At 44.4% G+C, this 20117-nt stretch overlaps 2 protein-coding genes across 8 annotated transcripts in view; both read left to right on the top strand.

The window, feature by feature from the left end:
- atg16l1 (ATG16 autophagy related 16-like 1 (S. cerevisiae)) overlaps positions 1–1794 on the top strand; it is a 28245-nt gene extending 26451 nt beyond the window's left edge. For all 6 annotated transcript variants that reach the window (XM_054742422.2, XM_054742421.2, XM_054742425.2 and 3 more), the window contains exons 15-20: positions 154–274; positions 352–457; positions 554–703; positions 827–874; positions 942–1043; positions 1116–1794. In XM_054742422.2, coding sequence (XP_054598397.1) covers positions 154–274; positions 352–457; positions 554–703; positions 827–874; positions 942–1043; positions 1116–1209 — 621 coding nt within the window. In that variant the 3' untranslated portion in view covers positions 1210–1794. The remainder of the gene's footprint in view (positions 1–153; positions 275–351; positions 458–553; positions 704–826; positions 875–941; positions 1044–1115) is intronic.
- A 272-nt stretch (positions 1795–2066) lies between these two features.
- Positions 2067–19240, top strand: LOC139062531 (S-arrestin-like). Of its 2 annotated transcripts, XM_070543636.1 has the most exons (11): positions 2067–3757; positions 3853–3913; positions 14024–14068; positions 14341–14540; positions 14698–14757; positions 15065–15132; positions 15199–15334; positions 15592–15676; positions 17011–17083; positions 18277–18413; positions 19163–19240. In XM_070543636.1, the coding sequence occupies exons 1-11, from the start codon at positions 3710–3712 to the stop codon at positions 19165–19167; spliced, it is 918 nt and encodes a 305-aa protein (XP_070399737.1). In that variant the 5' UTR covers positions 2067–3709; the 3' UTR covers positions 19168–19240. The 2 variants fall into 2 exon arrangements, with proteins under 2 accessions (XP_070399737.1, XP_070399736.1); XM_070543635.1 differs by lacking the exon at positions 19163–19240 and having other exon boundaries at positions 18277–18483.
- Positions 19241–20117: the final 877 nt, after the last annotated feature.

Below are 20117 nucleotides of genomic sequence, written 5' to 3'. Positions count from 1 at the left end.
GCCTGGTCGACTTAATCCAGACCAGGATTACTGACAAATCTAGTAGATCTAAACCAGGTTTCCAGAAAGGAAAGGTGTCTATTATTCTGGTGAGTTCCTAATCCGTGGAGTCAGGTGACTCTTAACCTCACCTGTGTTTCGTTGTGCTTCCAGCACACCTTGACCGGCCACAGTGGGAAAGTGCTGTCGGCTCGCTTCCTATTGGACAACGCTCGCATCGTCTCCGGGAGCTACGACCGAACGCTTAAACTCTGGGACCTGCGCAGCAAAGTCTGTACGTGATTGGCTGTTACCTGCAGATGTGACCGGAGTTGTGGTGCTTTCACTGACCGCCTCTCCTCACCTGTGCAGGTATGAAGACTGTGTTCGCCGGCTCCAGCTGCAACGACGTAGTGTGCACGGAGCAGTGCGTCATGAGTGGACACTTTGATAAGAAGGTCCGGTTCTGGGACATCAGGTGGGTTCTGATGTGAGACCAGCAGCGTGCGCCGGTGAAGCAGGAAGTTCGTAGGAACTGATGGTGTGTGTGTGTGTGTGTGTGCGTGCGCCTCAGGGCGGAGAGCATTGTGCGAGACATTGAGCTGATGGGTCGGGTGACATCTTTGGATCTGAACCATGATCGCAGCGAGCTCCTCACCTGCTCCAGAGACGACCTGCTGAAGATCATCGACCTGCGCACCAACTCCGTCCGGCAGACATTCAGGTGAGCTCACCTGGTAGACAGGAAGCTGTAAACACCTGAAACAAGCTTCCTGTTGGGTCCCGAGCTAAACCAGGCTTTGTCTTCATCTGCTGTGTGTGTGTGTGGGTGCGTGCGCGTGCTCAGTGCTCAGGGCTTCAAGTGTGGAGCGGATTGGACCCGAGTGACCTTCAGGTGAGTTCTCCTCAGTAAGATCCGAGCGAGGTGAGACGGTTCGTCTGACTGCCCGTTTCCTCCTCAGTCCTGACGGCAGCTACGTGGCCGGAGGCTCCGCTGATGGAGCGCTGTACATCTGGAACGTCCTAACAGGAAAGGTGGACCGGACTCTGGACCGGAACCACAAGTAAGCCCCAGACCGGAGCCGATTTAGACGATCAGTGTGAAGTGTGCCTGACCTTTGACCTGGTGTCTGCAGCTCTGCCATCAACGCGGTGTCGTGGTCGCCATCGGGGGTGTACGTCGCCAGTGTCGAGAAAGGCAGCAAGGCCATCTTGTGGTCGGACTTGTGATTGGTTGGGGCTCCAGCGGGGGTGGGTCTTCCGGAGCTTTTAATGTTTTAACCAATAGAAGAGCGAGCTGGTGCTGCGCTCCACCTGGTGGTGAAGAACACTGAGCTGTGTCCACGCTCGTGGAGGAAGACCCATCAAGAGGAAGAACCTTTGGAAGCTGAGCCTCCGCGTTATTGGACCTGAACCAGGAAGTTCTCCACAATAAAAGCCCCTGAAAGTGTTTAGTGATGGGGATTAAAGACTCGAAGTGAATGTTTGTGGCACTTTTAGTCTGAATGTGTGTAACACACACACACACATCACAACACCGATGCGTGTGTGTGCTTCTGAAGCTGCTGAAGTGCCTCTGAGTCGTACGCTGGTGACTCACCAGCGAACTTCAGGTCTGACCAATCACAGACTAGCTTAAGAGGAGAAGGTGTGGTCTTTTTGCACAAATGAAGCTGTTCTGTGATTGGCTCCCGGGCCGTCTCAGGCCATAAAAGGGTTCAGGAGGTTCTGATGGATCCTGAGTCTGGGCTGGACCAGGATCAGCAGAGAATCAGCCGACCAATTATTGAGCAAAATAAAATCAATTAAACAACATTCAGAGTTTAAAGAAACTAATGGTATGTGTGTATGCACACACACGTGTGTAAGTGCTAATGCAGCAGTGTGTGTGTAGCTGCGGTCAGCACTCCGACTGCTGACTGAGCAGATCTGCTCCCAACTTCCCGATCACGTGTACAGATCCCGATGATCCAGCTTCTGCAGACACCTCTGGATTAAATAATTCCACCCTGTTTGGGTCAGTTTGTCTCCGGTCTTCTGATGGTGGAGGTTCTGTCCAATCTTCAGACATAAAATGTTATTTAAATCTCAGAATCTTGTTCCCCTCTGATCACTTGTGACCAGCAGCTCCTCTGGACACGGTGCTGCTCATCAGGACTGTCTTCATGTCCAGAAGTCCTGCTTTGATTTTTGTCTTTCAGCAACATTTCTTTTGATTCTTCAGCCTGATTATTCTGAAGGTCACCAGATCTCCGTTTGGGCCTGCAGACCCATCGGCAACAGCTGGGAGGAAATTCAGTCCAGGGTCCAGTTTCTAGACGGCGCACCACGGATCAGTTTTTATTTTCATATCTGTAAACCAGATCAGATTAGAGTGGGGTCACCTGTGTGTGTGTGTGTGTGTGTGTGTGTGTGTGTGTGTGTGTGTGTGTGTGTGTGTGTGTGTGTGTGTGTGTGTGTGTGTGTGTGTGTGTGTGTGTGTGTGTGTGTGTGTGTGTGTGTGTGTGTGTGTGTGTGTGTGTGTGTGTGTGTGTGTCTTGGATTAGTATGTAAGGATCCGCTTGCTGAGTTAGCAGAGATTATAAAGGCAGCTGATTACTGATCAGCATCTTCACACCTGCGCGACGCTTCCATCACTTTTACCACTTCAGGTCAGTCTGCTTCCTGTTTTTGTTCCTTTGTTCAGGTGTTTCCTCACCATGTGACCTCTGGGCTTACCTTTACATCAGTCCCAGTTTCTGACCGGGTCACCGATGTTCTGTCTGCTGGTGTATTTTTGTGATGCAGACAGGACAAGGTCAATTAAAGAACCTCTTTTAGGTTCGTGCAGCTTCGTGTCAGGGCTTCTCGATTAAATCTAAAAAGTTTCCAGTTCAGTTCTCTTTAGACGGAGCAGGGTCAAACTAAAAGTCTAATTTCAGACATAATTTGATCTGTGAACGTTCACCAGAAAAATCTAGGATGGTTACAGAAAACATCCTTATTCAGTAACACGTGGTCCCTGGAGACCATGATGCACCAAAGTAGTTTTTAAATTTTTCTTATTTCTGATTGTGAGAATGTAAATTCTGATTGAATGGGTAGATTTTTACTTTACTGTAGAACCATCAGGCTAGAGACGATTTAATAAATAATTTAATCATTGAAAATAAATCTGAGCCCGAGTAAACCTTGCATCGATTCTGCCAGCTGACTGGTTCTGCGGCTGAAGGCGGAGCTTCAATCTGACCTCATAAACGTGATGGTTAAAAACTGAGTTACCATAGTGATCTGTCTCCTGTAACTGCTCCTTTCTGAGGCCATCGATGGGTACGCTTCAAGTGCAACACTCACATCCACCAGCAGGTGGCACCAACACAACACAGGAATTAAATAAAGTATCTGGTTTTACGTCAGAATCATGCCAAATGAGAATAAACACATCTAAGTGTGACAGCTACTCAGTTAACATGATCCAGAGCGCAGTACTGTTACCATGGTGATACAGTCAATTCCCATCAGATCTTCATAGCGTGAAAAGCTCCAACTTTAAGCTCTAGTCCAGCTTAGTGGTCAGATCAACAGGGTCAGCAGCAGCAAGTGACGTTGCGACACAGCACCGCATCAACACCAAGGTGCTGGCACAGCTCCCGGGAGTTTTCCCGTTGATCCGAGGAATTTCTGGTGAAACACTTACTGATGTCGGTCAGTGACAAACATTTCTGTTTCAGGGCAACACTCGTTTTTCAGAATGAGTCCCAAACGGGTCGTCTTTAAGAAAGTCTCCAGAGACAAGTCGGTGAGTTGTCCATCCATCCATCCATCCATCCATCCATCCACCCATCCCATCCCAATGAGCCAATGAGCCCATGGAGGCTCTGTTTTTTCTCCTAGGTGGCCGTCTACATGGCCAAAAGGGACTTTGTTGACCACTGTAACTTCGTGGACCCAGTTGGTGAGTTGTGACACTCCCAGAGTGTTCTGATGTATTTTGGCCTCTGTTCAGAAACCACCTGACTTCAACCATTCAACATTGTTTTATTGTCACGACACACACACACACACACACACACACACACACACACACACACACACACACACACACACACACACACACACACACACACACACACACACACACACACACACACACACACGTTTATGGTGCCAGTATGTTCTGCAATAACATTAAAACGTAAAGACAAGTTATGAAAAGAAAAATAAAACAACCATAAACAAATATTAATCACTTACAGTCATAGGATAAATGTAAAAATATATATGTGTAAACAAAGTGAAACAAACTCAATGTAAACAGAACTAAAATGTGTTTGGGAACACCTGGACACGAAAGTTTCCTGTTTGTTTAGGTCAAACTGGATGGAAACGCAATAACTCAACCCTATTTTAAAGGATTTTTCGCCCTCTGGCGGATTAAAGCTGTTACTACATGCAGCATTAGCTAAACAACACACGACTCATCAGCACTTCCTATAGATTCCTTCAAATTAAAACATACCATTCACATCACGAGTTTTAGATTGTTATCAGCAGAGGTAGTCTAAATAACAGGAAAACAATGACGTCTTCACCCGTACAAACTACTTAACCTCTAAAGATTAAAATTATATGTTATATATCCGTGTTCAACAAGATAGCAAACATTTTGGTTTTATTTTGGTTTTATTTTGGCATTAATTGGGCATTTTGGCATCCTTCTGGCACAAAAATGTTCGAAAAAGTATTTTGGCTTAAATGTGGCATAATTTTGGGTTCCCATTATAGACAATTACATCAGCAAGTGTTTCTGTTTTAACCGTGGCGTAAATATGGTTTGCCATAATAGAAAATTAGGCGGCTGGCGATTATGGCATATTCTGGGTAGCCAGAAGAGAGCGGGACAGCGTCTGTGACTTCTGCAGGTGTGCTTTGGGGCTATTTTGGCAAGCCATAAAACTCATCAAATGGCGGGAAAAATAGTGATCGAAGACTGGGAATCAGGACTAATTTGTTCATTTCTCCAGCATCACGACAGAGGTGAGTACTATTTCTTCTTGAATCCTACCTTTTTGTTTGCTATAGTTTTGTTTTAGGTCTGTATTGTTTGTTTTAGCAAAATGTAATATTCGGCCACGTTCCGGGTTCCAGAACTAATGGCTTGGTTTCTGCTAGTAGATAGTGGCTGTGCCGCTGTTTAGATGAGGTACAGATGCTAACTGTGGCTAACCTACAGCTAACGGAACCAGCGTCTATATACGACCAAGTGGCTTTGCCAAAGGGTCACGCGGTTCGCTGCGGCTGCAGCAGACTGTAACGGTACCGGGTGGTAGAGGGCTGCATCGGGATTGGGTCCCGCGGAACCCAACACAAGTCTTGCGGGGGAGGGCGGTGTGAATTTTGCTGCGGGCGGGAAGGGTCGGCTGGATCGGGATGAGTACGATGGAGTCGGCAACTGATGTTGAAAAGAAGCTGAAACAAGGTTTTTATGACACAAAAACCAAAGCAAGGCAAGTCAGACATTTGGAGCAGTTTCTCCGATTGTGTTAATATTTCTCATTCAGGTCTCAGAAAAGTGACCTCGATCACTGCCTGATTACAGAGGAGAATAGAATATGAAACGGCCTTGATTTCATTATCCCTTTAAGCACCACACAGTAGCTCCTTTATGTTTATTTTTAAGAATTTTATAGGTTAAGTAGCGAGTTGTTTGAAATAACATGCGCCGATGCATCACCGGTGATCCTGGTGACGCATCGGCGTTAAAGGGTTAAAAACTAAATGAAAACAAAGTGCGTCAATCCTGACCAATGTGTTAAAAGATGTGCAGGATCCGATCAATTTGTTTTTCCCTCATTTACAGTCACGGAGATAACGGCACACTGGCTCTGGTGTTAATCAAGTTAAATTTAATCTCTTTCCAACAATTTTCACAAGAAAACAGAACAGTTAAAAGCAGGGCTTGTGTTGTGTTGACCGGATATTTCCCGTATTTGACCGTTTATTTTGACGGAGAAAGAATAGAAAGAATACGCATGCAGACGAACTGACATTTTATTGCAGATGTAGCTAAATCACCTGAGAAAAGATTCCCATCTGAACATCTGAGCTGGACACTGCTCAGCGCAGCTCACTGTCAGCGCATACATAAGGTGCACAGCGAGCTGAAGATGTGGAGAGGAGCTTGGAGCGCATCGCAGAACCAGGGCGCATGCGGGAAGGTTCCTCCCACTGAAGCAAGTGTTTTCCTAACCCTGTCTCTCAGAGAGACTGTCAGAAAATGTTCCCTGATTATGAAACTTTGGCTGAATAGTGCTTATTCCTGTCTCCAATGTGGCAACGCATCCCTGAGCCTGTCTGAGGAGAAGCCCAGAATCTCACATCCTCTTCAGCTCAGAAAATGCCAATTATGAAAAAGCGTGACCTGTCAACCCAGTCTCACAGTAAGACCGGGTTGGAACTGTTCAGGTTTACGCAGACAATCTTTACATTTAGAATTGACTTACAGATATAAAATTAATTCGGTAAAATATAAAGCATTTTATTTAAATATCCATTCATTATTTTACAAGCACAGAGAGCCGCATCAGATGGATGGAAGAGCCGCGGGTTGCCGACCCCTGGTATAGCCTATAAAATGACATGTTTTCTCCAGGACCAGAGAGGACGCAAACTCAATACATGTCTTTTATTGTGAGGTAATAATTTCTCAGAGTTTTGCGGTTGCGGGCGGGAGTAGACATGCACACAGCGGGTGCGGGCGGGAGTATAACACATGTTGCGGTTGCAGGCGGTAATGGTCAGAAATTCAGCGGGAGTGGGCAGGAGCAGGATATTTAATAAAGATAATTAAGAAAGTGACACAACATGAAAATGTACTCTGTTGTGAACACAGATGACTTAATGAGGCGAGGAGGAAGCTCCCTCTTGCTGAGGAGCAGACAGACCTCCAGTCTGAGGCGGAAGCCATTGAAAGGCCTCAAAGAAGAATTAAGTAAGAATTTTGTGAACTTTCCATTCCTCCACCTCTTGGGCCTGTGTTGAATTTGCACTCATTAACTTAAAATAAATGTTTAATTCAGAATAAATGTTGTCTTGTGTGTTCATTTCCAAAGGCCAAGCATATGTCCAGGACCGGGCCTCATCAGAGGATGAAGCCCAGACCCCTGGAAGAGGGCTTCCCCCACCCCCAGCCATCCCCCCAGTGAGGAGAAGGTTCATCCTCCCCAATAACCTGTACCTCTGCCTGACCTGACCAATTACCAGGTAATGGAAATCTCAACAAATACCACAGTAAAGTATGTATAGCAAATGGGTTTGAGTGTAGCTGATCATGTAAGTGTGGTGTTTCAAATGTGATACTTTACGAAATTTACAAAGGTTAATGAGGCAGTTACATGGAGAAAAACAATTCTGGAGCCATTACGTCACTGTTGAGGTCAATAATTGCATTTTGTAAACTGTTGTTCTTCTTCCTCTCCCTCTTCTACGCACTCTTCCAGCATGTCATGACCCTGGGGACATCATTGCGGCAGGCCATTGACCTGCAGGGTCACCAGGGAACCCAGGGGGTTCCAGTTCCAACTCCCTCTTCATCTGGTGGGATGATGAGGGAGGAACCGGCTCTCCAGGTGCCTACAGTTTGCCCCAACTCCTCTCCAGGGCAGTGGCAGCAGAGGGACGACATGGCATGTAAGGTTATTATGGTTTACACTCACCCAGTCCTCACATGCCAGTTACAGTATACAAACACATGATCCACACATACATACTAATATAAGATGGTTTATAAAGCTAAACACACACACACACACACACACACACACACACACACACACAGAGAGAGAGAGAGAGAGAGAGAGAGAGAGAGAGAGAGAGAGAGAGAGAGAGAGAGAGAGAGAGAGAGAGAGAGAGAGAGAGAGAGAGAGAGAGAGAGAGAGAGAGAGAGAGAGAGAGAGAGAGAGAGAGAGAGAGAGAGAGAGAGAGAGAGAGAGAGAGAGAGAGAGAGAGAGAGAGAGAGAGAGAGAGAGAGAGAGAGAGAGAGAGAGAGAGAGAGAGAGAGAGAGAGAGAGAGAGAGAGAGAGAGAGAGAGAGAGAGAGAGAGAGAGAGAGAGAGAGAGAGAGAGAGAGAGAGAGAGAGAGAGAGAGAGAGAGAGAGAGAGAGAGAGAGAGTCTGAATGGAAAAGAATTATATTTATGTATTTAGCAGATGCTTTTGTCCAAAGCGACTTACAAGTGATAATCGGCATGTTGCCCTTGAGGCTAACAACAACAACAACAACTTGACATCAATCATGGAGAGGAGGGAACAAGGAGTGGACAGTAGAGAGGAGGGACGGGTGCAGGGAGGGTGCTAGTTAAGAAGATGCTCTCTGAAGAGCAGGGTCTTCAGGAGTTTCTTGAAAATTGAAAACGAAGCTCCTGTTCTGGTAGTGTTAGGAAGGTCATTCCACATTTGTGGAACGATGCATGAGAAAAGTCTGGATTGTCCTGAGCGTGGTGTAGGCACTGCTAGCCAACGATCCTGTGATGACCGGAGCGGCCAGGCCGAGACGTAAGCCTTTGCAAGAGGATTCAGGTAGATGGGAGCCGTACCATCTCGGACTTTGTATGCTAGTGTTAGCTATTTGAATTTGATGCGTGTTGTTAGCGGTAGCCGGTGGAGCTCAATGAACAGAGGGGTGACGTGTGCTCTTTTTGGTTAATTAAAATGCCACACACACACACACACACACACACACACGCACACACACACACACACACACACACACACACACACACACACACACACACACACACACACACACACACACACACACACACACACACACACACACACACACACACACACACAACATGTAAATGCAAAAAATGCTTAAACTATGTTGTTTCTTTGTGTCTGAAATGCTTTTCAGCTCTCCTGCATGAAGTCCTGGTGAAACAGGAAATAATCCTTCAGCAGCAGCACGGCCTCACCAAAATGGTGCAGGACCTTTTGTTGCTGTTGCTGCTCGTCAGGGCCTGACCACAGGGGGAAGTGTGGAGACGAGGCACCACGGCATCTTCCCCTTGGCAGATGTTCAGGCCCTGATGGCCCTGGAGAGGGAGCTCGGAATCAGTCCAACATTGGCCCATGAATTGGTGAGCTTTTTTCTGTTCTTTACAGCAAAGTTTTGGACAATGCATTTTGGCATGCACATCCAATTTATGTGTTGTTCAATATCTTAAAGTGGTAGATATGCCAAAGGAGTTAAAGGACTGCTTGTGCAGTCAACGAGCTGCACCCAATTATCCCCCCCCCACACACACACACATGTTTCAGGTCTCTGCCCTTCATCAGGCAACCATGTAATGCCAAATAAATAAATAGTAGCGCACAATGGCTATCCAGGCTTTTCTTTAAGTTTGTATAATATTTGTTTGAAAATTCAATGAAAATCAATCGTTGTTTAAAAAATTAATGAAGATCAATTTTTCTAATTTTAGGGTTCAACACTCGGCCTTGCGGGGGGGTCCACAGTTAAGGACATGGTGTGGCGGGTCCTCAAAGGAGCCATGACTAATGCCCTCGCCGAGGGCCAAATGGGAAGGTGGCCTTTGAGAGGCTCCACCTAAAAGGCATTGTAATTGGTAAGTTTAATCACAACAGTAACACGACTGTTCTATCACACAGCTGATAAAATCATAGTTTAGGATAAAATTATTAGCCACCCATGACAATCACATTTCTTTTCAAAGTCAAAATACTTATAGTCTTAACAACTCATTTGCGAAATGGCACGCAGTGCGCCTGTGAATATCTCGTAATTATAACACCACGCTATCGCTGGCTTCAAGACAGCTATTGCCACTTTGCCCGCAATGTGACGCGTTCTTCAGGGTCAACTCTCGCTCGTGAAATTCTTGTTTGGTTTTAGTGTCAGGAAAGAACCGCTGGTTTGTGTTTGGTAAACTGTGTTTGGTAAAGTAAACTGTGGCAGTGTAAGTACTAAGTGACTATGATGATTTAATGTTGTAACTTTGGCTGTCACTTTCAACCCCATATGACGAGATGCATCCATTAACTAATGCAAAACTGACTTTTTAACTAGCCAGTTACTTAGCCCACCACAGGTCTCTTTTGCATGGACTGTTGCGTCGTCCTTTTTTAAGTCTTTCTCCATGTGTATGCCTTTATTTTCAGCTGCAGTGAGAAGGAATCCAGTCTGTGTGGCATCTACAGAGGCAGAAATTGTAAATACAATTAAAAAATGGTTCTACTGGGCTGGGGATGGGGACGGAGGGCGCAAAAGGAGAATGCCTGCCCAACCAACCCCTCAACCAGCCCAGGACTCAGTCCAGGACTGACCTTTACAAAAATAAATAAATAAAATATTCAAATTTTACTCTTGTTTGGTTTTATGTTTATGCACCTCGTACACACAGTAACCTAGGCTATTTCACAAGGCTATTTAACTGAGGCACAACATCTGAATCTTCTGTACAAGGACATTTTATGGTCTATTAAAATGTTAAATTAAATTTAGCATAAGGTTCAGAATAAAATATAATCTTTTGGTAAATGTATGGCTAATTATGGATAAGTTATGGTTCATATTTGGCTTTATTATGGGATTTTGGGATGGTTATGGCTATGCTTTGGAAAGCCACATTTTATTTTGGGTGATCTTTTGGCAAACTTATGGTTACACTTTGATATCCTTTGGCCATTTTGTGGTGTTTTGGGGTTCTTTTGGTATAGTTATGGTTGTGCTTTGGAATTCCACAATTTATTTTGGAAGAATTCTGGCAACCTTTTGACAATCCATAATTCTATTTTGACGTGCCTTATTTGGGCCATGTCTGGCCCATCATTCCACCCAAAAGAGTACCAAACTGGCATGCCAAACTAGTGCCAAAAATGATTCTGGCAACCTTTTGACAATCCATAATTCTATTTTGGCGTGCCTTATTTGGGCCATATATGGCCCATCATTCCATCCAAAAGAGTACCAAGACTGGCTTGCCAAACTAGTGCCAAAAATGATTCTGGCAACCTTTTGACAATCCATAATTCTATTTTGGCGTGCCTTATTTGGGCCATATATGGCCCATCATTCCATCCAAAAGAGTACCAAGACTGGCTTGCCAAACTAGTGCCAAAAATGATTCTGGCAACCTTTTGACAATCCATAATTCTATTTTGGTGTGCCTAATATGGGCCATATTTGGCCCATCATTCCATCCAAAAGAGTACCAAGACTGGCTTGCCAAACTAGGGCCAAAAAGAATTTGCTACAAGATTAAATCAACAGCTAAAGCAGGAACTGTTAGCAGCTAGCTACATCAATGCAAACATGTCAGGATTTAGGCCCTCTGGCGGCCAACGGGCGAAACTAACTCCACGGCACACTCAGAGGGATTTTACTTGTCATGTTAATGAAGCTTAATGTTTTAATCTTTCTTGTTGTCCTCTTGGGAGTATTAAAATTAAAGAGAAGTAGAAGTGGAAACTGGATTTATGATGTTGCAAGGAACACTTTCTTTAAATGCTTTCAAAATAAAACGCTACGGTACTCTGCCGGCTAAAGCTAGAAAAACACGCTAGTATAATGGGAAGACGGGGAGCTGCTGCCCTCCAGTGTCAGAAAGCTGGTACTACACTTTGCTTTATTTAGCCACTTAGAAGATAATATTTTAGCCTCCATTGGTGAAGATTTAATTTTTTTAAACATTTCTTGTTGTCGTCCTGAGAATATTATGGAAATTTAAAAAAATTGCAAAAAATACTGAATAAAAAACTTCCTCTAAATATTTCAACCTAAAACACACCACACTTAATAGGTCAAATAAAATAAAATAAAATATTTAGTCACAAAATATTACCAGCCTACATTTAACTGCATCTGATAAACACAAACAGACTTTGAGTAAATGACTGATCACAACAGCTGATTTAATCTGATGAACTTGTTTAATCAGATAAATAAAAATGTTAAATCATGTGCAATAAATGAAAAATGGTAAAAATAAATTACATTTAAAAATAACAAATGGCGATAGAAGGACCACATTTTTATCACATTTATTCACAATAAAGCTTTTTATTTATATATTTAACTTTTATTTAACCAGATTACAATGACAATCTGGCCAAAAGGCAGCAGCAACAGACACATAGTTAGATTTACAACCAAAAAAAAAACCCAGGTAAGATAAAAAAATATACAAATCTAGAAATAAGATAAAACAATTAGACATAAAGACCTTTCTCATTTACAACATGTACAAGCAATTAAAACAGGCTTAAGACAACAGTAAGTACTCAGAAGCAGGCACATTTATTAGAAACTATTGATTGCAATGCAATATTGAAGGTAGATAATGGAATAGTGAGCTTTGGTGATTTTTGCAGCTCATTCCAGCTTCAGTAACCTTTGTGTATGTTAGAGCAGTCCCACATAATCACAAACAGAATCTAATCTCAAACAGAATAATAGCTAATTAAATTTTTTTGTTAGAATTGGCCACCTGTATGCTATAAGCTCTCTAATCTAAAACACAATTAAACTCTATTCATGTAATAGTATTAAACAAGACGTTAATAATGTCATGGCGGTATCTGTTACAGAGCTTTTTGGTTCACCACCCACAACACAAAGTAAAAAAAAATCAAGTAGTGCAGAAAACATTTACGAGTAACACTGGAACCTGCATGAGGAGGCTCATTTTCCTGAGAGGCTAACGCACTATCAGAGCATATCAGGCGGGGGTTTAACGGGCACCGGGACAAACGGTGAACACCCAGGGTGAGTTATATCAGTGCTGATGGTCCTCAAATCAAATCAAATCAACTTTATTTATAAAGCACTTTTCATACAAAAAAAAAGCAACTCAAAGTGCTTCACAGATTAAAATGGCCCCATAGATCCCATATTCCCATCCCAGCCCCCCTCCCCAAGTATAAAACAATTGACAATTACAGTTCCCCTCCCGCACTCAACTTCCAAGGTGGACATACACTCACCCACACACACACACACACACACACACACACACACACACACACACACGCACACACATGAACAACAGAGTAAACAATAGGCTGAGTTCACATGGGGTCAGGTAATGGACGACACATCATCAGCGGAGCCATCTGCCTCGACAGCAACAGATCCACGGCAGCAGCCAACACACCGGCCCATGACGCCCAGGGAGGGAGGGCAGAGACCCCCCACCACTGCCCGGGCACTACCCGAGGAGCGCCCCGGCCGCCGCCGCCGACCACCGGCCCCAAGGCAGAGGGCTCCACAGAGGAAACGCTGGAGGATTAAAACATATAACATGTAAAATAACAAAAGCTAATATGGATAAAAAGTAACTGATAAAAAGTGATTATAAAGATAGTAAAAGAAAACATAATCATGTAAAAACACTAAGATGTAAATAAAATAATAAAATTAAGTAAAAGAGATAAATAGGTATATATATAAATAAACAAATATGACAGGTGATACAGTTAAACAGACTAGATAAATAGTAATCAGTTAAAAGCTAAGCTAAAAAGGTGGGTCTTGAGCCTATTCTTAAAAGCCTGGATGTTCCCTTCGGCCCTGAGGTCCTCCGGCAGCCCGTTCCAAAGGCGAAGGCCGTAGTACTTGAAGGACACCTCGCCTTGGGTGTGTCTTAACTTTAGGGATAACTAGGAGGCGGCTGCCAGAGGAGCGCAGAGACCACGAGGGTTTATATAGTAAAAGCAGTTCTGAAAGATAAGAAGGCCCGAGACCATTAAGACACTTAAAAACCATTAAAAGAACCTTAAAATCGACCCTGAGACGTACGGGGAGCCAGTGCAGTGATTCTAAAACCGGAGTGATGTGCTCACGCTTCCTAGTCTTCATCAGGCTCCACAGCAGCCGGTAAAAGTTCCTGAGCTGCAACAATATTTTTAAATAATTTTTTTTTTCCATGAGTCGGCTAATCTCATTGTTTTTTCATTTCATTCACACCAAATACAAATTCAGGTCTCAGGAGGTGAAAGTGTTCCTTGTGTAGCAGCAATGTTTTTTCCGTGTGTCCTCTCTAACAGATGGAGTGGTCGTGATCGACCCGGTTCAGCTCAAAGGAAAGAAAGGTGAGTTTAGCTCGAAGGGTCACCTTTGGTCTCGGAGGTGCTCCACCCTAATCAGATGCTGTTCCTGTGGTTTTTCATCTGTGGGTTAGGGTTAGGGACACGTGTGTGTGTGTGTGTGTGTGTGTGTGTGTGTGTGTGTGTGTGTGTGTGTGTGTGTGTGTGTGTGTGTGTGTGTGTGTCAGATCCAACCCTGACTCAGCTTTTCTTTCTGGTTCAGCAGCCAATGGCTAAACCTGGAACTGCACTCTCACGCGTGTCTTTATGTGTCTCAGTGTACGTGATGCTGTCATGTACGTTTCGCTATGGCCGCCAGGACATGGATGTGATGGGCGTGGCCTTTAGGAGGGACCTGTTTGTGCTGACGCGGCAGGTGTTCCCCGAAATGCAGGACAAGGAGAAACTGACTCACACCAAGATCCAATGGAAGCTGCTGCAGAAGCTGGGGGACAATGCCTACCCCTTCTTCTTTGAGGTGAGGAACGTTCATCCAGGCCGATGCCGCCGTGACAGGTACACTCCAGAGAGCGCTTTCATTTGATAACCAGACAGATGGTAAGAAGGTCTTACTGTGATGTGTGATGGTAAAGCTAAACGTTAACAACGGTTCATTCTCAACACCTCTCATTCAGTTTCCTGACAACCTGCCGTGCTCCGTGAGTCTGCAGCCGGGTCCGTCTGACGAAGGCAAGGTAACGGAACCCGTCAACTCACCTGTGTGATCAGCTTACCTCAGTCTGAAAGCTCCGCAGCCACCTCAGCCACGTTTCAGACCCAGAACCTTAACAGACACCGCGCAGCCCACTCACCTGGAGTCACGTGACTCAGACAGCTTACCTGTGCGTTCAGGGACGTTCAGCTTGTGAAGCATGATCAGGAGGAGAGCTCTCGTGTGTTTGGGTTTGGATGTGTGGGAGGAGGTTTTTCAGACGTAGCGTCAGCAGACACACCTGTTTATGATTCTGCTAACGCACCTTTTTGTGTTTGTGCGGTGGACAGAAATGTGCCGTTGAATTTGAGGTGAAAGCTTTTTGTGGAGAGAATCAAGATGAGAAGATCGACAAGCAGTGAGTGCAGCTTCGTCCGCTTAGTCAGTGATGTAGCAGGTCCTTCATGTCTTCTGTCCTCTGCAGGAGTTCAGTTCGTCTCACCATCAGGAAGATCCAGTTCAGCCCAGAGAGCACCGAGGTAGCTCCACTTTCAGAGATGACCTTTGAGTTCCTGATGTCCGAGGAACCTCTACATGTCAAGCTCTACCTGCCCAAAGAGGTCAGGGTGGATCCTGTTGTTGCTATGAGTTACAATGACACTGACGTTTACGGTTTAAGCAATTAAAGGCTCCTAATTTGAAAGGTAACATTAAACGAGGAGTAAATAATCCCCTGTAGACCACTTAGTCTGTGGAAGGAAGAAAGCCAATCAAAAGATGAGCATCTTGGCAGATTTTTATTTTACTGCTCAGACATGATGGCTGCCTCCATGTTTCACACAACTCGTCTGTTCCCCACCTTCCTGTCTGTCTGCAGACTTTCTACCACGGAGAACCTCTCAAAGCTAACGTTGAAATCAGAAACTCCTCCAGCAGGAACATCAAAAACATCAGTCTGTCAGGTAACACCTTGTGCTTCACAGCTGGTTCCTCTGTGCAACCTCCCTCTCCCGGTAAAGACGCCTGTTTTTAAATGACTCACTTTAATGACCTCTGCCTTTCCCTTTTGGAGAACATCTGAGCTGTCAGACCCAAATCAGTTCCAGTAGTAAACACCTATTGAAGAAGAAGAAGAAAATATCATTTCTATAGCGCCTCTCAAGATAAAAATCACGAGGAGCTTCACAAAAAATGTAAAAATATAAAAAAGAATTTAGAAAATGTTTAAAAATATATTTAAAATGAGCAAAAATAAACAATTGTGATTAAAAAATGTTAAGAAAGAGAGAGAGTGAACAGGAAAGAGGGAAATCAGTGGATTCTGAGGAAGGTGGAATAGGTGGGAGAGCAGAATAAAGAGAGAGAGGTGAAGAAGGTCATACAAAAGCCAGCTTGAACAAGTGAGTCTTCAGCTGCTTTTTAAAGGAGACCACTGAGTCCACTGATCTCAGGCTCAGGGGGAGAGAGGTCCAGAGTCTGGGGGCCACAGCAGCAGATGATCTGTCAACTTTGACCTTTAGCCTGGTGCTGCACAACCAGTAGGCTTTGATCACTGGACCTCAGGGACCTGCTGGGGGTGCAGGGACTAAGAAGATCATTATATATCTTAATGATGTCATCAGTCCAATATTATCATATTGGACTGATGACATCATTAAGAGCCTGAACCGACCAGAGAATGCTGCTGTTGTGTCCTTGGGCAAGACATTTAACCCACCTTGCCTGCTGGTGGTGGTCGGGGGGACCGGTGACGCCTGTGTTCAGCAGTCTCGCCTCTGTCAGTACGCCCCTGGGCAGCTGTGGCTACGCCGTAGCTCATCACCACCAGGGTGTGAATGGATGGATTACTTATTGTGTTGTGAAGCGCCGTGGGGGGTTGTAGAATCCTACGAAGGTACTCTACAAATACAGGCCATTTATCGTAACTGTTCTTGTGTGTGTGTGTGTGTGTGTGTGTGTGTGTGTGTGTGTGTGTGTGTGTGTGTGTTTATTCTCACGCTGCATTGACAGTCTGGACACTTTTAAAAACAGCTAAAGACCTTTTATTTAAAGCGGCTTTAACTTAAATCTTTTATTTTCTAATTTTTAACTCTAATTTGCAATCATCTTTCATCTGTTAATGACCTATGATCTGATGACTTTATTTGTTCTGACGTTAATCTATTTCTGTTTTGGCATCATTATGATTTCATGACTTTGCCTTATTCTGTTTTGATGTGAAGCACTTAGTGATTCTTTGCCCGTGATGAGTGATGTTTGAGTTACATTTACTTACTTACATTGTGTTTGTGTTCAGTTGAACAGGTGACCAACGTTGTTCTTTACTCCAACGATAAATATGTGAAGTCTGTGGCCAAAGAAGAGACAAAGTGAGTGTTCTGTTGCTGGCTTCAGCTCGTCCTGTGGCCCGTTGTTCCTACTTGTACTCAACAGCTGTACTTACTAGGGTTGTCAGGGTGTGAAAATGTAACCTCACGGTTATTGTGACCAAAATTATCACGGTTTTCGGTGTTATCGCGGTATTTTATTTAAACGTGCTACATTTTCAGACAACTAAATAAACCCTGTATATCAGGCATGTATTGTCCTCAGTTTGTGTCTAAATTTTGCCTAAAATTAGTTATTTTGTAAATATGTTGTTTATTTGTTTACATTTTTCCCCTTTAGTCTTTAAAATACCAATATTTGCCCATAACTTCTTATGTTTTGTCTGTTTGATGTCATCATTTAAAAAATATTAGATCAGGTGATACTCAGTACTCAAGTAGCCTTCTAATCAGATACTTTTTTTACTTGAGTAATAAACCCTATATCAGGAAAATATTGTCCTCGGTTTGTGTCCTTCCAGTGAGCTTTGCAGATGTGGGAAAATGTCATCAGGCAGTAATCGTTGTTAAATTCATAATTATTCTCGGAGAGAGACCAACTCTTATCTGCCCCTGGGAGCCCCGTAATGCATAGCGTCATTTCAACATGGTGGTGTCCGCGACACGGTTTATATGCAGGTAGCGGCGCTGCGGCTGCTTTATATAGCGACTCGTTGCATTCTCCCTCAACCCAAATCCTCGGATCACGCATTTTAGCTAAAACGCTAACGTTAGCTTGCCTTGCGTTGACTGTAGAGTTGTGGGTGACGGTCACGCAGATGTGTCATGAGATTTGAAGCGTTGCTGCCTTTCACAGACACTTTTTCTGCACGTGCTGCAAACAGGATAGCCGTCTTCTATCAGCTGTCCCTCGGCATTCTTCACATATCCAAAAGATGCCCGTACTTCCCACTTTGTCTTCTTTGAGGGATAATAAATGTCCTGAGCGCTGCCGTCTCCTCCTTTGGCCATTATTTCAGCTTTAGCTTCAAGAAAGTTTTGGTTGTAAACAACAAAGTGCGCATGTGCCGCCGGCATCTTCAGCAGATGATACGGTGGCTGGTAAGGGTCACCGCGCCTACACCGCAGCCACGGTAATCTACCGAGATAATATAGTTTTTGATGAAGATAGATGGATGTATGGTATCTGACCTATTTGCTGTCTTTTCATGTTCATATGGGTATGTGTCCTACAGTGACTCTGTACCCTCTGGTACCACCCTGAAGAAGGAGTACACCCTTTACCCCCTCCTGGCGTACAACAAGGAGCGCCGAGGAATCGCTCTGGATGGACGACTTAACATGAAGACACCAACTTGGCTTCTTCCAGCATGTAGACACCTCACACACACCTACACACACTCACCTGTCCATGTCCAGACCTCTTAACCCTCCCACTGTCTTTATGGGTGACTCCACGAGGAAAGATGACCATTGAGCAGGATTGATGGTTTATCCCTTGAGGTCCACGTGGCAGGGGTGAGGTGGTGCTCATTCCTCACCCCTGCCACGTGGACCCAAGGGATAAACCATCAACCATGCTCAAAGGTCAATTTTCCTCGCGGGGTCACCCATTAGGACAGTAGGAGGGTTAAAGAACAGTGTTCCCGTCTGTCTAGAGGACACGTTTGCTACCATCCAGATGCAAGTATCTGTGGGTTAGGGTTGGGACTTGTAGTGGCATTCATGTACGCCAAGACCTTTTTCAACCTTTGGACAATCGGCACAAACTTTTGTTCAACAAAGAACGTTTACTGAGACGCTGCACGGTGAAGCGAGTTCAGAACACACGTCTGTTGTTAAGTCCAGGTTTCTCGTTGGGTTTGGGTTAGACCGGACCTCCTAAACCGATCTAGCTTCACTCGTAAACGATCAGCTGGTCAAATGTCCTGTTAAATCCATCAGACCGTTTGATAAACTGGTGAGATGATAGCACAAGTAACTTAATGAACTGATCAAATGTTTTTATTAACGCATAAATATATTGATTAACTGATCAGACAGAACATCACTTATGTAGTGTCTGCTTCACCTCGTTGAGTTCTGGTGTGTGTGTGTGTGTGTGTGTGTGTGTGTGCTCAGTGTGAAGCAGGAGGTGCTAAGGGAGGTCCAAGGGATGCTTGTCTCCTACAAAGTGGTGCTGAAGATGACTGCGTCTGGGTTAGTATCAAATCAAATCAACTTTATTTACATAGCACTTTTCATACAAAAAAAATGCAACTCAAAGTGTTTCACAGATTAAAATGGCCCCATAAATCCCTTATTCCCATCCCAGCCCCCCTCCCCAAGTATAAAACAATTGACAATTACAGTTCCCCTCCCGCAACCAATTTCCAAGGTGAACGTAGACACACCCACACACGCGCACACGCACACACATGAACAACAGAGTAAACAATAGGCTGAGTTCAGATGGGGTCAGGTAATGGACGACACATCATTAGTGGAGCCATCTGCCTCGACAGCAACAGATCAACGGCAGCAACCAAGACACCGGCCCATGACGCCCAGGGAGGGAGGGCGGAGACCCCCACCACTGCCCGGGCACTACCCGAGGAGCGCCCCGGCCGCCGCCGCCGACCACCGGCCCCAAGGCAGAGGGCTCTGCAGAGGAAGCACTGGAGGATTAAAATATATAACTGTAAAATAACAAAAGCTAATATGGATAAAAAGTAACTGATAAAAAGTGATTATAAAGATAGTAAAAGAAAACATAATCATATAAAACCCTAAGATGTAAATAAAATAATAAAATTAAGTAAAAGAGATAAATAGGTATATATGTAAATAAACAAATATGACAGGTGATACAGTTAAACAGACTAGATAAATAGTAATCAGTTAAAAGCTAAGCTTAAAATGTGGGTCTTGAGCCTATTCTTAAAAGCCTGGATGTTCCCTTCGGCCCTGAGGTCCTCCAGCAGCCCGTTCCAAAGGCGAGGACCGTAGTACTTGAAGGACACCTCGCCGTGGGTGTGAGTCTTAACTTTAGGGATAACTAGGAGACGGCTGCCAGAGGAGCGCAGAGACTGCGATG

Source organism: Nothobranchius furzeri, chromosome 13 (genome assembly GCF_043380555.1).
Source record: "Nothobranchius furzeri strain GRZ-AD chromosome 13, NfurGRZ-RIMD1, whole genome shotgun sequence".
Taxonomy (NCBI): Eukaryota; Metazoa; Chordata; class Actinopteri; order Cyprinodontiformes; family Nothobranchiidae; genus Nothobranchius; species Nothobranchius furzeri.
Note: the sequence above shows the minus strand (reverse complement) of the source record. Positions and strands in the feature narration are given on the sequence as shown.

What these genes read in the sequence shown, in the direction of transcription:
- LOC139062531 (XM_070543635.1), top strand. Translation starts at nt 3,710, where the DNA reads ATGAGTCCCAAACGGGTCGTCTTTAAGAAAGTCTCCAGAGACAAGTCG. An exon ending in TAACTTCGTGGACCCAGTTG is followed by an intron (nt 3,914 to 14,023) that starts GTGAGTTGTGAC and finishes CCTCTCTAACAG; the next exon opens with ATGGAGTGGTCGTGATCGAC. An exon ending in TCAGCTCAAAGGAAAGAAAG is followed by an intron (nt 14,069 to 14,340) that starts GTGAGTTTAGCT and finishes TATGTGTCTCAG; the next exon opens with TGTACGTGATGCTGTCATGT.